Source organism: Plodia interpunctella, chromosome 21 (genome assembly GCF_027563975.2).
Source record: "Plodia interpunctella isolate USDA-ARS_2022_Savannah chromosome 21, ilPloInte3.2, whole genome shotgun sequence".
Lineage (NCBI taxonomy): Eukaryota > Metazoa > Arthropoda > Insecta > Lepidoptera > Pyralidae > Plodia > Plodia interpunctella.
Window position 1 is genome coordinate 4,773,692 of NC_071314.1, and position 17,683 is coordinate 4,791,374.

Here is a 17,683-nt window from a genome sequence, read left to right on the forward strand (position 1 = left end):
ACTTATCTATAATTATAGAGTGTATGCGACGCGGAACTAGTGGTTATTTATTAACACAGCTAGTGTGACAAATGTCCCAAGCACATATAAATAATCATTCAGAATTTACAACAATGAATTAAATCCTGCAACAATAGCGAACAGGTTTCCACTGCTAAATAAATCCTTAGTTCACATTCGTCGAGTAGAGGGGAAATAAATTCTTAAGTTCAGACTATTCAAGAAGCATTGGAGAGAATTGGACATCGATGATTTATGCATTAATATAAAGAGTTTTAAAATTTATAGTGTTACTGGTATAGTTATGGCATCCTAATGCAAAAACCATTGGGCGGTGACAACAACAACCTGACATATATATGCGGGTATATATATGCATATATTATACACAGTAGGCATCCTGATATATTGTGTATATACTATGTAAAACGAAATAAATAATTATAAATAAGAGGCGATGCCCAAATTATTTCAATTTTCTATTGAGATTTTATTTCATAGTTTAAATTTTCTTTAGCAATTATAACTTTCTCTAGTGTTCAAAGAGGTAATTAGTTTATTATGAAACAAAGAGCTAGGTAATTCGATTCTGATTCTCATTATTGTAAATTCTCTAGCATTCTTTACAATCATTATTAATGATAATGGCCATTATTGCAATTTTAATTAGACTAATTGTAAAACTTAAATAAATACAAATTAAATAAAAACAATAGCAATGAAATATAAGTTATTTAATGTGTGATGATGGATGTACCTATGTAACTCTTTCATACAAAATATATGTTGACAGCTTATAATGTCAGAGAGATCTTATTGTATTTAATGTGTAACAAAAAATATCATGTCCGTGCAGTGAAGCGTTGAAGAGTTCCTACGTGTGGAGACGTTCCTGGGTGCACTGGGTGCACTGGGTGCAAAAAAAAACGGAGTTTAGAATAGCACATAGGATATTTTTGGTCACAATAATACAATTCCAAGACTGGAGACGCAGCTAGTTTTGTCTAAAAATAAGTTTAGTAAAGTCTTGTATTTATAACTTAGCAAGTTTAACTATTTGTACATTTTTAACAGAGTTTTATTTTTATTTTACTTCATGCTCTATTTCGTCTAAATAAATGCATTTTTGATTCTTCTAGATCCATAAGATTATGGGTTATCTGTCATATAATTTTATATAATAGATTGCTCTGAATTGAGCGAGCGTTGGCCTGCTGTATATTATCTAGTGCAGCGTGGCAAACAGGTGTCGATTATGTCTGCAAGCGCAAACGCATGCCTATCTCAATTACATTGATAGGCTGCCCTCGTATGATAGGCTTCCGTGATGCTACTCTCACGTAGGCGAACCGCTCTTCCTGCTATGAGTACATGGATAATTGTAATTGCGTTGTAGATCAAGATGTTGTTATTGTACCTTTTGGATTGCTTATTATTTGATATGCCCAAGCGCAACCAAATGTCGCCAAATGACCAAATGTCGCGGTAGCGTGTGTTGTTGCGTGCGTTCGGGGTTGTGACGCCGCGAAGCCTATGGTCAGCATAAGAAAATAACTTAAATTTTTTTAACATTCGTCTGTGGTTTTATAACAGGCCGCCTGCCTGAAGTCAATCCTCTTTGGGGATGTTATTGTTACCTTTCAGCTGCCCAAGCTGTGTCCCTTAGTCGCCTCGTACAACATCCGCGGAAGGATATGGGGTGATTATATTCTTGGGCGTAACTCACGCTACGTTATGAATCGGTACTGTAAATACTTCTGTGATATTTTATGACTATTAAAAACTATCAGGATTTCGTCTAAATATGGCACTGACAGAACGAGACAAAACATAGGTAGGTACTTTAGTTTAAAGTATGCTTTTTAATAGAAATAGCAGGGTTCAACTGTACGTTTTTATTCCAATACATATCTAAATTTTATCTCGAAAGTGTCCAACATATGTTTCTGACCGCAACAGATCAAGCGCGTACGCTTCACATCTTTAATGTTCCGAAGAGAATTACTTTCTCATAGTACAGTCAACCGCACATCAAGCTACACTAAACCATTGCAAATCACCGCTATTACCATCGCATAGAGGTCATAGTATGATATCTTGACACGTGGTTGGCTGTAAATCGTTTTTACAACGGCACGCGTACTGCGTCTGCGCATTGCGTGGAATGCACTGGCGATCGATTTCGCGCGCAATCAACTCAGCCATGTTGTTTTTGTTATCAAAATGTCTACCTATATACGTTATATTATCTATTTAATACAGATATCGTACTTACATAGGGTGGAATGTTTTAGCCACACGTAGATGGGAAAGTCTTTAAAAACACTCGAGATAGCAAATTGTACTCTATGGTTTAGAATTTATAATAAAATAAAATCGGGAATCAAAACAGCTTATATCCGGAAAATAATAATGTAAGAAAACACTACATCTGCATAAGTTTAATATGACTTTAACAGATATTTATGAATTTAACAGAGATTTAAAATACTCTCATAAGTTAGGTAATTTGTTTTACCTTAAGTAATAAGTACCAACTTACTGAAGAAATCAACAACAATCATCACAAAATAGTCTATTACAAAACTAATCAAAACAAATTTGTATCTTTCCATTTAATTACATTCGGCCAGTTATTACGATGAAAATTATCGCGGATTAAGAACTCCTTTTCTTTTTTGGGTCTCGCAACGCAAACCAGTCAAGGTGGGCGTGGTTCTCTTATGGTATTTTTTTTACAGCTGGCCAGTGCTATGTGGTTTGAAAAAGGTGAGGTCTTGGTCCAAGGGTTCACAGTTTAACTTAAGAGTAGCCAACGCTGGCTGGAACGATATTAAATAAAAAATAAAAGTAATTAAGTACTTGATCAGAAATTGCTGGACTGTATTTAGGTGTTCTAATAAAACCCCATTTTCATTACGAATCTAGTGGCATGAAAACAGTTTCGGTGTCATTACTTCGTCTTTAAAAATATGCTAATGGGTGTGTTTCCGAGTGATTGGTGTGGATGTTTAGCTTTGAAAGACATCTCTATTTATCAAACAAAATGAGTTACTTAATAACAAAAACCTTTTAACATACTACTATATATAGGTAATAAATAAGCGTGAACGCTATACGGTAGTACTTAAAACTGCATGAGCGCATGGATAATACTCAGAATCTGACTTTTATTCTACAAGAGCATACTCGTACTTATTACATTTATATCATCGTTTCCTATTTACATAATGCATCCGGTAACTTTATTAGTTATGACCTTAGTAGAGTTATCGGTAGTTTGTTTATGGTTTGCTATAAATTTAATAGAAATTGTTATTTTTATTGCAGACCACTTTTAGCCTGTATGGTACAGTCTACTGCATGTCAATTAATCCTCCATGGATCTTTATGTACAGCTGAAATAGGGCTTATTTTGAAAAACTTTGATTGTTGTGAAATTATGTGCAATTTATTACATTGCGTACCATGCCACAGAACATTAATACGAAATTAATTTATTTACGAACACGAAATTATTTTTTTCTTCCAGTGAATTTTATTTGTTTAACAGTTTCGTAAGCTTTAAGATAAAATTTGTCTTTCGTCGTAACTTCATATAAAATATCATTTTATTGGACCCTAAAATGACATTTGCTTTAATCGAAACAGTAAAACCTTCGGTAACTATCGGATCTTTTAAATTTACAGATAAATATTTAATGAACGATATTAATAAACTTAATCTCTTATGCGCATGTCAAAATTACAGAATACAGTGAAAAATAGATAACTTGCTACTGAGAAGTTCTTTCTTTCATTATTTATATTTTCCGGATCCGAATTATTAATAGCTTACAACTCTACTCAACAAACAGTGATTGTGACAGTGATGATAAAACAACTAGAATAAGCCGCGACTTCACTCGCCTGTACTCCTTATGGGATCAGATTTTTTCCACGATGGAAGGAAGGTAATCTATGTCATTCATCGCATTCCTAACTATATGTGTAAGTATGTATATGCGAAATTTCAAAAACATTGGTTGAGAAACTCACAACAAACTCACTTTCGCATTATTAATTACATGATACATTGTCTTTTTTAAGAATATAAAAAAAATTGTGCTTAACAAGAAAATCCAGTAAAAAATACATGGCCAAGTACATCCCTGGGCCTCAAGGGGTCGGGTAGACTTAATTAGTTGTTAGACGCACAAGAATGCGCAGACGCAATCTGATGTTATCCTGAAATTGGCTGACAATGAAATTAGTTGCGGCCAGCGCGCGCGCAGCGAGCGGTGTTTCACATGAATTAACTAATCGCTTATTACTGGTACCGTTCGTTGGATCAAGTGAATATTCTGATAAGAGGAAATTGTGGCTCAGTCGGCGGGATGGCTAATTAAATATTCTATTTCTGTGTAGTTTAATGCTAACTTAGCATCATGACCATGACAGAAAACCCGGAGTGGCAGAGCATTAATTCATACAAAAAATAGATAGTCAGACGATCTAGATGCGACCGGTAAGAATTGGAGGAGGTACGTGCAGGACAGAGAGGACAGTTGTTCTTAAACCTGCTATAGTCTAATAACTACTTGCTGTTTAAACATGCGAAATATAATGTTCAGAGTTAAAGGTGGACTAAGCAGTCTGACGACTAACGGTTGAGGGAGATGCCGAAAAATATCCATGAGATTGTGTTTAGTTTACCTATATAATATAAAGGTGTTTATGGAGGAGGGCACGCTCTATCAGTAGAGTATGCAAGTAGATTGACGTCACTGTGTGTAGTGGCTAATCCAGATATTACCGTGACAGTCAATTGTAAATTGTAATCATTCAAGAGGATGTTTACATGTTGCACAGTGATAACAGTAAGGATCTAATAAACAAGTTAGCAATAAGACAGATTGCTAATCAATTCAACTTTTATATAGAAAGCCAGCGGGGCACCTCTACCGTTAATATTTTTGAAAACACCCTAGAGTTTTAAACCAAAAGGAGAGGCCGCGAGCGCAAATTGTAATGCGGAAATCTGATGCCTACTTTAGAGGGCGAGATATCTGCTTTCTAAGGGAGTCCCCACACGTCACTTATACCTTTCCTACGAGATTGGAAAGGACGATGCGAACCGGTACGAATGGGATTAGCGACACTCTTATTCCATAGACAATAAGGTTTTTCTGGCCTAATTAAGTTGCGTCGATAGGTAAGTTTGTGGTTTTTCCGAATGCTCATTGTCGACAACATTATTATAGACGCACATGAAAATATAAACTCGTTATAGGCACGATTGCGGCAGAGGAGGACTCGTGTAAATTTTAATGGCCTCCTCCGATTGGTTTAATTTAATAATCAAAACCCAATGTTATTGGCGGATTGAGTGTAATTACCACTTTACATTCGCGTTTTCGTTTGTGGTGTCGATGACATCTTGTATTCATACATATACTATGACATAGGTCTTCTTATCTATATGTTTTTATACCAGTTTCAAAGCCCAAGTACTGAAGAAGCTGTGACATGCACGTCACCACATACGATCTCAAACAGAAGTAAATATCTTTAATCAATTTTTGTCATACATCACTTTAATGACCGCATCAAAAAATACTTAAAACGCCATCTTCCAAAGCGTTACTGTTAAGTAAATAAATATTTATTTTGACAAAAACATCCCTAAAATATTCACCAGTGAAATATAAATGTAAACTTATTTCAAGAGAATTAAATATGCAAAATTTTTCTGTAACGTTTCCATCTTAATCTATCTATCATAATAATCTATATACCTATATAATAAATCTTTATTTCTGTAGGTACCTATAGTGTTTACATAAATATATTTATGACCAGGATCTCCTTGTAAGTAAATAATTACGTGTATTAGGAGATCCCGCTTTTCAATAATAACTTGTGTATGTACGTACATTTTATGTAAGTTATATAACTAACATTTTATCTGTGTATTTTATTTTATATAATATAATAGCTGTATAATAAAACAGTCGTTATATACATATAAACATGACAATGTTTAGGATAAATATATTTAGTTATTTCATTACTATTAATTGCTTTTGTATGTTTTGTATGTAGATTTAAGTATTTATTTCACCGTGTGCATAACATCTATACTATTATAATGGAGGTGAACGTTTGTGAGTTTATGATACCTTTCCTTATTTGTTTTCCTTTCTCGAAATGTTTAAGTGCAGATTTTGATTTTATCACAACTTGTCAAAATATATCAAAATAGTAGAGATACACGATAATCTTGTTTACATAAAATTTCCATTTATCAAAATCAACTAATATTGTTGAGGAAGCTACGTCACTAGACTATATACTGACTTATAGCCTGGTCTTATTCCAGTACCTTTATCTGCGGTAGTTTACCGTAAACTCCAGGGATCTATACTTTGACTGGACCTCAAATGGTCGTAAACGTATGTTATGGATGAGTATACATAACATACATGTTTGTGTACCTATGCAAAATGTATGCTTAGTGGCTGTTACAGTCTCTGTAGTTGGACCATAAAGGATGATTGTTATCAACAGATAAGACCGATCTAACTAGGTATATATAATTTTGGTTCGGACGAAAAGATTTAGATTCAAAAAAACAGCAAAATGTTGAATTACTCCACAATATTGTAAGTATTTAATAAATATTGTAAATTTAAGATTCTTATTTAGTAGCTCCTAATTTGATTTTATATATTACTACTTAGTCCATTCCAGTAGTTCTAATTTAAATATATTTTTTAATCGAATCGAACAATTACATTACAAAATAAAACAATTAAAAACCAAAATTTAAAAAGTTACATAAATGTATTGCGAAAAGACAATTTATTTTGAGGTAGCCTGATCGCCTAGATAATTTCTTCACGATTATTTGCATTAGTCAAAATTCCGATAGATTTATATTTGTTACTTTATTATGCATTTTTTTCAGCACGTTATTATTAATAATTTCATATGTCTCACTATCTGAGGGTAAAGCCTCTAATGGAAAGCGACAGGATATAAGAAAGTTCCCAGAAGGTTTTCAATTCGGCACTGCCACTGCTTCATATCAAATTGAAGGAGCTTGGAATGAAGACGGTTTGTAGGAATTTTTATCATGAATAATTTATACTGTCCAGTGGTCTTCATTATTTAAAAAGCATAATTGGATAAATGTGTTTCAAATTCACAGGAAAATCTGAAAATATTTGGGATCGATTAACACACGAAGATCCTTGCGCCATAAAAGACTGTTCAACTGGAGATATTGCCGATGACTCTTACCATCAATACGAAAGAGATGTCGAGATGATGAGAGAACTAGGTCTTGATTACTACAGATTCTCCCTTTCTTGGAGCAGGATTCTACCCACAAGCTTTCCAGATAAAATAAATGAAGCCGGAGTAGCATATTACAACAATCTAATTAATGAAATGTTGAAATATAATATTGAACCTATGATAACCTTGTACCATTGGGATTTACCGCAAAAGTTGCAAGATCTCGGAGGATGGACGAACCCACACATTGTAGACTGGTATAGCGATTATGCTAGAGTATGCTTCGAACTTTTTGGAGACAGAGTTAAATACTGGATAACCATGAATGAACCACGTGAAGTCTGCTATCAAGGTTATGGGTATGACACAATGGCCCCTAGGTTAAATATGCAAGGAGTTGCTGAATATATGTGCGCCAAGAATTTACTCGTGGCCCATGCAAGGGCTTATCACATTTATGATGAAGAGTTTAGACCACTGTACGGCGGCACTATTGGAATCACCTTGAGCACTAATTGGTACGAGCCAATGACTGAAAATGATGTTCAAGCTGCTGAAGACGAAAACCAGTTCGAGGTAAATATAACATATATATATATATATATATATATCTTAATTTTATAGTAAAAATAAGAGCCGAGAAATTATTTTTTTTTCTATTCTTTCAGTGGGGACAGTATGCTCATCCGATATTCTCAGAAACCGGGGATTTTCCGCCAGTTATGAAGGAAAAGATAGCAGCCAAGAGTGCTGCCCAAGGCTTTGCTAGATCTAGATTACCTGAATTCACCACAGATGAAATAGAATACGTTAGAGGAAGCTCAGACTTCTTGGGACTAAACCACTACACCACTTATTTGGTTTATAGAAATGATTCTGTCTACACTGCCCATAATGTCCCATCATATTATGACGATATGGACTGTTTGTCATATCAGCCTAGTGAGTGGGAAGGTTCTGCCTCAAATTGGTTAAAGGTATGTAAGTAACACACAAAAATACAACGGTGTAGAGAAATGTATTACTTAAGTGTATTATTAAACTGAAGTTTAACATTGATAGAATTTGATGGCATAAATTACGGTGATACTAAATCATATAACAAAATTGAAAATTTCTTCTGTTTCTCTCTTCTAACCTTAAAATGTGACAGAACAAAATTATTTTCAGAAAGTTCCTTGGGGTTTCTACAATCTGCTAATGAAAATCAAGGAAGACTACAACAATCCCATTATCTACATTACTGAAAATGGCTTTTCTACTACGGGCGGTTTGGATGATGAAAATCGCATACTTTACTATAGAGAATACCTCGACGCCATGTTGGATGCCATAGATAAAGGAGTGAATGTGCAAGCTTACACTGCTTGGAGTATCATGGATAATTTCGAGTGGATGAAAGGATATACGTAAGTTTTGGTACCTTTGGTATCTACAAAAATACGGGTGTATTAGTGAAATAGTATTACCCAATTATCCATAAAAAATGTATAACTAGTTTATGTATGTTTTGTCTCGTTCTGTCAATGCTATGCAGTGAAATTTGAAAGTGATTCTATTAGGTTTAGATTCTAAAATACTGATACGCTGCTAAGCTTTCACGTGAGATAAATTAGTTATAAAGTTTATATTTTTCCTTGATTTATAGGTAGTATAGATATACTACCTATAATAATCAACGCGCTAGGAGAAGCAGTTCGAATAATTTTATGTTATTCTTTCACTTTATGACTACCATGGAAGCATCTCTAATATCCTGAGATGAATGAATTTGGCAGGTCGGGTTTTGTTTTACCGGAGAGTACTGTTTACAACAATTGTTCTTACATTTTCAGGGAACGGTTCGGCCTGTATGAAGTAGACTACGAGAGTCCACAAAAGACCCGCACCCCCCGTAAATCAGCCTTCGTGTACAAGGAGATCATTCGCAGCCGCGCGCTGGATTGGGGCTACGAACCTGACACTACGGTTATGACTATTGATGAGGGACATTGAAAAATTACTGGTTTTATAGATAGTAAAATATAACAGAATGAAAATTGGTTTCATTTGTCCAATCTCCAAATATTTGTAATTAATTTAAAGCCATGTCATCACCCAATCAAACACAGCCTAATGACAATGTTTCATATTATTATTCACAGATAGCCCAGTAACCAGTAACCATACTGGTTGTCACTGTGATCCTAGGATTAGGATAACATTAACATAGCGAACAATGTTTTCTTTTAGCACTGATAAGATGTTGACATATAAGTAGTTGAAACAAATCCAGTTTACATAGTAATTCATGTCAGGCACACAGTGCAATTTACTATTATGATTACTAGGCCTACTAATACTATGTGGACTAAGTGGTACGTGTAGGCCTAGTATGCACGGATGACGAAGAATCTGCATGACATATCATTAAAATGTCGCGGCGTTGCATTCTACAACAGAAGAGTTCATAAGGAAACCTTGGGAGCATAAGCGAAGCCTGCCATAGGTAGACAATAGCGGTGTTCTGCTTTCTGAAGGAGTTATCTATTATGTAAGAAAAAAGGTGTACCACATACAGAAGGTTCAGTCTCTGTGGTGTGGTTCTTTATGATAAAACCGGAGAAAAACTTTTTGAAGAAAACATACTAACTTATTACTTCCCTTGAAAACTTGTTTCCGCAGGTAGGCCAACAGGTATTTTCTGGAGTTTGGACAGCTACTTTAGTCAATGACTTGGCTTTTTTTTTTTACGCTTTTTTTCTTATATAATAGATAGAGATGTTATCAGTGCGTTTGAGCGAGAGATATGCTGATAACCTTACTATATTATGTATATAAAATCGAAACCGGACATAACATAGACGATAAGCTAGCAAAATGCTGTTTTTCTCGAGAACGTTGTAAGTAATCCAATATTTGTTTTATTAAATACAAAGGTTAATATAAAAGTAATCCAATATCGCTATATTACAACAGCCAAAAGATTTTTTAATTGAATTAAATTGATCTAGCTAGATTATAGGTCAATTTAATTCCATTAATCTTATCTTTATCTTAATCTGTCTTTGAAATTGTTATGTTCATTGCTTTTATTATTCCAGATTAATAATAATTGTATTAGCATATACCTCAAAGTCCGAATGTAAGACGATCGATGGAAAGCATCAGGATGTTATAAGACATTTCCCAAAAGATTTTCTTTTCGGCACCGCCACCGCCTCATATCAAGTAGAAGGAGCGTGGGATGAAGATGGTATGTAGAATTCATTTTTAATTATGTTAACTTTTAGGTATCTTTATGAGTTGTGATTTTAATTGTTCATGAAATTTGATGAATACATCTATATTATTTGTTGTAGGCAAATCAGAGAATATTTGGGACCGAATGACACACGAGAACCCTTGCTCCACAGCAGACTGTTCTAATGGGGACATTGCTGATGACTCTTATCATCAGTATGAGAGAGACGTCGAGATGATGAGAGAGCTAGGTCTCGATCATTACAGATTCTCTCTCTCTTGGACAAGAATTCTACCTACCAGTTTCCCAGACAAGATAAATGAAGCTGGAGTAGCTTACTATAACAATCTCATCAATGAGATGTTGAAATATAATATTGAACCTATGGTAACCTTATATCATTGGGATTTACCGCAAAAGCTACAAGACCTCGGTGGATGGACGAACCCTCACATTGTGGACTGGTTTGGAGACTATTCGCGTATAGCCTTCGAACTTTTTGGAGACAGAGTCAAATACTGGATAACCATCAACGAGCCACGAGAAGTCTGCTATCAGGGATATGGTTTTGTTACTAAAGCACCTAGATTAAATATACAAGGGATTGCTGAATATATGTGTGCTAAGAATTTACTTGTAGCCCATGCGAAGGCTTTTCATATTTATGATGAGGAGTTCAGGGCAGTGCAAGGCGGGACTATTGGTATCACCTTGGGTACACAGTGGTATGATCCAGAGTCTGAAAATGATATCGAAGCTGCTGAAGATGCAATTCAATTTGAGGTGAATATATATATTTTTTAAATTTATTTACTCGTATAAATACAACAGAAAACCAAGCTTGTGTTACTTACGAAGCTTTACATTTTTCAGTGGGGTAAATACGCTCATCCAATATTCTCAGAAACTGGAGATTTTCCACCGGTAATGAAAGAAAAAATAGCAGCCAAAAGTGCTGAACAAGGTTTCCTCAGATCCAGGTTACCTAAATTTACCCCGGATGAAATAGAATATGTACGAGGGAGTGCCGACTTCTTTGGACTAAACCATTATACCACTTACTTGGTTTATAGAAATGAGTCTGTAAATACCGCCTATGAGGTTCCATCCTTCTACAATGATATGGAATGCATAAGATATCAGCCTAGTAATTGGGAAGGTGGCGCTTCTACTTGGTTAAAGGTAATCGAATGATTTTTTTACTTCAGTAACATTAGTAGACTTAATACATTTTTTACACACTTTTTCTAGAAAACTCCAAAGGGCTTTTACAATCTTTTGATGAAAACCAAGGAAGACTATAACAATCCTATTGTGTATATTACTGAGAATGGTTTTGCTACAACTGATGGTTTAAAAGATGATGATCGTATCCTTTACCATAGGGAGTACCTCGATGCTATGCTCGATGCTATAGATGATGGAGTAAACATCAAAGCATACACTGCCTGGAGTATCATGGATAATTTTGAGTGGATGCAAGGATATACGTAAGTTTTATATGATATTTTCATAAGTAATATATTATTTTTGTTGTTATTAATCTGTTACTTTTCCAATTGATACATTGAAAGTTTTGTACAAATATTTGCAATTCATACAGTCTTTGATTTATAGAAATCCATCGGTTAACCGGACTGGTTTGTTAGATCCATCATATTTGCTATGAATATGATTAGATTGAATAAAGTGTGAGCTGCGTCTATCAGCAAGTACGTAACGGAGAACTCTTGATTCCCTAGATTATGTTGCTGATCTCGATGAGTTATTTGTTTCATATTTACCTTATTATATAAGAAACTTTAACATTCAGTGACAGGTTTGGCCTTGATATTCATTAACTCTATTACTACCATGTAGCATTTCTAAGATCCTGAGATGAATGAATTTGGTAGGTCCGATTTAATTTTTCCGGAGAGTACTGTTTACAACAATTATTGTTACATTTTCAGGGAACGGTTCGGCCTGTATGAAGTAGACTACGAGAGTCCACAAAGGACCCGCACCCCCCGCAAATCAGCCTTCGTGTACAAGGAGATCATTCGCAGCCGCGCGCTGGATTGGGGCTACGAACCTGACACTACGGTTATGACTATTGATGAGGGACATTGAAAAATAGACTGATTTCGCATTTACCTATGTTGAAGTTTGAATTATTTAAAACTACTTACTAATTATTGCAGAAAAATAGCTGACTTTGTAAATAATTTAAACTCAAGTTTTTCCAAATAAATCGTCTTTGTCTTTGAGGGTCGTGCGTGATCATTAAATGGAATGAAATACACATAAAAATGTTTTTATTTCATGATAATTCATCCATAGTGTGTTAGTTGTATACAAAAAAGGGCACCGGAATGCACATAACGACTGTCTTGGCAACATTAATTGAGTGGACGCTGATGATGACCTGGTGATGATATTTTGGTGTAACATAATTTTAAAAAATGAGGTTCTTTTGATTGTTTTATCTTTCAGATCAGTAAATATATATACTTAATCCTGTATATCAGATAATAGCTTCAAGACAAGTGTGATGACAACTTTATCAGCTTATCACCTTCGCGGTAGCACTTATTGGAAAACGTATGTCTGATACCGTTTTCTTTTCAAGAGTGTATAGTGATTGGCTCCTGACACGTGGGAACTTAACGCGCGGTTTGCACGGACAGCATTTTATGTCACGCCTTGAATAGAACAAGATGTCTCTTCTCCCATTGTTCTAAATTCAAATTCAAATTAATTATTCAGAAATAAGACCTTCACACTTTTTCACGTCAATTTTTATATTAAATATATATTTCTCACAAGCTACAAATTACTAGCATTTCGGCACGACCACTGCTGTTTATATACCTTTTACAGTTTATTAAACTACATACTGTATAAGTAAAAACCAACTTAGAGACTTAAAGAGCCGACGTGTTTCTGACAATGGTCAGTAGTCAGTCATATAGGAATTTTGTTCATTTCCGATGATCATTCACTGCAACGGGACGGTAGCTAGACAAGTGGCATTTCAAACCACTCATACACATATTTATTATAGTCTTTAAATTCTTCAAAGAATATGGATAGTGATGGTCGTTTATGTAATGAGATTTCAACGAGGAAGCCATAACAAATAAATAAAAAGTTTATTACAAAGAATGATTTTCTAATAGGCCTCTTTCAGATTTATCTGTACGATATACTTATTTCTTATGCTGATATGAATTTTACGACAAAAGTGGTTGTTTGCCACTTTTAGTTTATTTAGTCATTCAGAGCTAATTTTTTTATTATTTTATGTAAAATGCTGTCAGATTATTAATTAAATATGTATATAGACTAATCTTACTTGTATTAAGGTTGTTTGCGTAATATTTTAAATAACAAAAAAGCCTCGTAGTTACCCGTCCCACAGGTATACTGCAGGTATACGTCACGTACGCTTGGGCTCACCAACGAGCAGGAACCATAAAAATGCATAAAACGTGCCGCGAGATGCATTTTTAAGTGCTGCTTTCAAGTTATAACACACCAAACATTGTAAAAAGTTTTTTTTGTTAACCCTCCATGAGGTAGCTACAATTATTACAAATTAAAATGACTGTTGCATCCATCTAATTATAATGCTAGCTAAAAATTATCGCGGAACATTTCATCGAACAATGGCGGATTCGGAATACGTAGCTGGTTTTTTATTGCGGTAAATAAAAGCTCTCATGCAAACTATGCAATATTCATTCCTTCGGGTCGGGGTCGTTTTGAGTTCGGCGATGGTGTACAGTCGGCAATACGATACATAGTGGCAACATATATTTCTTTTATCTATGGTGGCAACCATTTGGCATATGTTTCCGCATATACGAGTATGACCGGATTTTACGCGGTGTCTACTTCCAAATGTAAACAATTTTAAATCATAAAATTAGGTCGATAGTTTGTAAATTGTATTAGTTTTTAAGATTTATTTTAATTTTAATTAGATAACTAGTTATTAATTTGTATGTAGGTATGTATTGTGTTTATTGATTTATTTTTACAATGTAAAAATTATCTATGTACCTTTATTTTAAACAAATAATGGTCGTTACGTAGGACTCTTTTCACTAAAGATTTAGAAATATCAAGTGAAGCGTGAACGAACCTTTTTTCTATCTATGGTTTTCACACCCATTGATCAAACAAAACTAAAAAAATATATCCTATATTAATAGGTACTGCAATTACTCCATAAAGTAAAATCAACAAGTAGAGGAAATGCAAAAAAATACTTATAAACCAAAGATCATTAAGTCAACCAACTAATATGAAGCTCGTTCATAAATGGCGTATTTCTTAAAAAAGAATAAGTGATTTATTTTTTGTTTTAACCGGTGATTGTGAGAAATGACTATGGGATTGCTTTGTCGGCGTTTTCTCTCACCACCACCGGCGCAGGCGCCGACCGCACTCTTCCACCGCAAAGTTTCTCATCATAATGGATATCGATCTGTTTCCGGAATGCTGTAATTGTTCCTAACATCATCTCAGAGCATAAAATAAAGTTCTTACGTCTATGTACTAGTGTAAAAAATATTTATGATTCCGTTCCATTCTAACATCATTAGTAGGCAAGGCCCTAGAGCAAAAATAGGTATAATATTTAAAACAAGTTTTATCTTATAAAACAATTAGTGCGATGAAAAAACGGTCGCCAGTTAAATTCAAAATCATTTATTCAGAAATTAGACCTTCACAGGCACTTTTTCTCGTCAATTTTTATATTATTTCTCACAAGCTACAAACTACTGGCATTTCGGATTCGGTGGTTAGGATCCAACCACCTTCTAAGTTTGGAGGTCCTAGGCAGGGTACCGTACAGCTCCTGGTAGCAGTGACACCTACACTACTGGGCCTGATTCCATTTATAAATTTTCTCCAATTTTTTCGAATGTTTTAAACAAATTCACAATCAAAAAAGTTCAAAGTTTTTCTATGGTGATTTTGAGTGAAGACAGAAACTGTGCTAAAACTTTAATAAAAATTGTAGAAAATTAATGAAATTAACTTCGATTGCATGAGAATCGGGCCTCTGGTTTGTCTCAAATTTCAATATTTGTATCACAATTGCAGTCAAATGTCACTTTAATTATTATTTGTGTATGTATTATAAGTCAAAATTATCAATCATTTTCATTTTAACGGCAGGCAGTTGTGAGATTTTTTCACACAGAATAATAATATTCGTGGATCCACGCATGCATGCGCGCACCTAAATTTATCATTATAATGACTTATTACTGGAAGCTATTTATGATTACCGAATCTGCGAATAAAAGACTGATTGAACATAAACATAAAGGTAATAAATTGCATTTGATTGCATCTATTTAAGATTTTATAATGAAATGTGTGGAGATTTATATATCAGAATCGAATTACTAAAATTTATTATTAATGTTAAATTTATTTATGTACTTAAATATACATGATTATATAGTGGCTTTTTTATGTCCGAAACAATACACAAAATATATTTGAAGTATTTTAACTAAGCTTGTCTTACTATTTACCTAAATAACTTGATTAAATATTTCAATAAAAAACCTGAGTTGAATGGCAAATATGTTTTAAATAGCGTCTCTTCAATGTCCCACTGCTGGGCAAAAGAAACTCTGTTTCGTACGTACATACGTACTTCCTCTGAAAACATAACACACCTTCACTGCAGCAGTTGAGTAAAAATAAAAAAGTGATTATGGATACAAATTACATACTGAATGTCACTAAATGCTTAGACAAATAAATAACATGATACCCGATGCGAATAATTAATTATAAGTATTTATTTTTAATCAGATATGTTAATGAATAACGGATACCCGACAGTTAAACAGCCACAGAAGTACTATCATTTTGCATTTTTGATAGTAATATAAAATAACGAAAACATAGATTCGAAACTTTTCTATGTTAAGGAACGACAAGACGATGCAGGACAAATTCACCTAGAAATATATTTAGACGGACGAATCAAACAAATTATGTTACTTATTACTTACTCTTACTTATTCTTAATTCAAATTTTCTGAACTGGCCTAACTGCAATTAAAATGCAAAATTGTGATCGCAATCCGAGAATACACCGAAATTGATTAGTTCACGTGCTCTTTGTCTCATTCATGTAAGTAAGTACTTATATTTTCATTACCATTAGGCATGGGCATTAGCTCACACGCCTTGCTGTTTCTGTGAAAGTTGAGCAATATTGAAAGATATAAATTTAAAAAGTTGCAATATTATTATTTTTTTAAACTTTCCCTTACTGATAACAATAATTTATTTTTAACCGTCCGTTATCCTTCTATTCCGTTTTTATTTTTTTAAACTGCTAAGAATGCGGACGTCAATTTGTTGATGTTGATGAATAAATTAGTAACCCTACATGTTATAAGTGCCGTATTCAAATACAAGTCATTCATGGGAGTTAGAGTCTGGCATACCACAGGCCACGACCGACGACCTGGGTGTCGATTCTGCTAACCTCAAGGTCTTGTTTGCAACGGCGCTTTTTCTACGCTAAATAATTAAATTTGACGTAAATACCAAACGTTATGAATAAATTTATAGACTTTCCAAATATAAGAGTGATAACAAACGATAATGTAATCACATTTTTGCAGATAATTAAAACAAATAGGATTAAATATATGAGAATCCTTCCTCTAAAAGTAGATTTTTTTTATTTAGTAGTACTGATCAAACAAAATCGCTTCCGGCTGACCCGTCTGTCCCTAACGTATGTTTAGATGCAACGGATTTTGATGCGGATTTTTTAACTAGATATTGAGGAAGGTTTAGGCGTATAATTTATTATGATTTTACCCGAGCCGGGACACACACACACGTTTACACTAAATCTAAACTCAATCTTTCACAACGCAAAGAATGACGTAAATCGATAGATGTAATGCAGAGCAACGTCGACTCATTGGAAGCCTTTATTGTAGACGTGTGATTTCTTAACTAACGTATGCGGAGTCATACCCTCAGTTAAATGTACCTACCTAAATCTTTGATGTAATCAATAAACTGAGTTATGGTGTAACTGTCAACTCTCATTGTTGTTGGACATTATTGATTATGCGCTGGTGAAGTTTCAGATTGAATTTATACATATTTATACGATATTTTACAATTCTATTAAATAATTCT

At 34.1% G+C, this 17,683-nt stretch overlaps 2 protein-coding genes across 2 annotated transcripts in view; one reads left to right on the forward strand and one right to left on the reverse strand.

The window, feature by feature from the left end:
- The window catches only part of LOC128679070 (uncharacterized protein), an 81,056-nt gene that overhangs the window by 47,340 nt on the left and 16,033 nt on the right, over nt 1-17,683 (reverse strand). The window lies entirely within an intron of this gene.
- Nucleotides 6,496-12,755, forward strand: LOC128679072 (lactase/phlorizin hydrolase-like). Its single transcript, XM_053761056.2, has 12 exons — nt 6,496-6,644; nt 6,950-7,098; nt 7,193-7,857; nt 7,950-8,258; nt 8,452-8,690; nt 9,117-9,273; nt 9,426-9,433; nt 10,365-10,516; nt 10,623-11,287; nt 11,378-11,686; nt 11,756-11,994; nt 12,457-12,755. The coding sequence occupies exons 1-12, from the start codon at nt 6,622-6,624 to the stop codon at nt 12,614-12,616; spliced, it is 3,075 nt and encodes a 1,024-aa protein (XP_053617031.2). The 5' UTR covers nt 6,496-6,621; the 3' UTR covers nt 12,617-12,755.

Excerpts from the sequence above, each read along its gene's own strand:
- LOC128679072 (XM_053761056.2), top strand. The coding sequence starts at position 6,622 with ATGTTGAATTACTCCACAATATT. Across the intron at positions 11,687-11,755 it reads GCGCTTCTACTTGGTTAAAG|AAAACTCCAAAGGGCTTTTA; the intron begins GTAATCGAATGA and ends CACTTTTTCTAG. Across the intron at positions 11,995-12,456 it reads GAGTGGATGCAAGGATATAC|GGAACGGTTCGGCCTGTATG; the intron begins GTAAGTTTTATA and ends TTACATTTTCAG.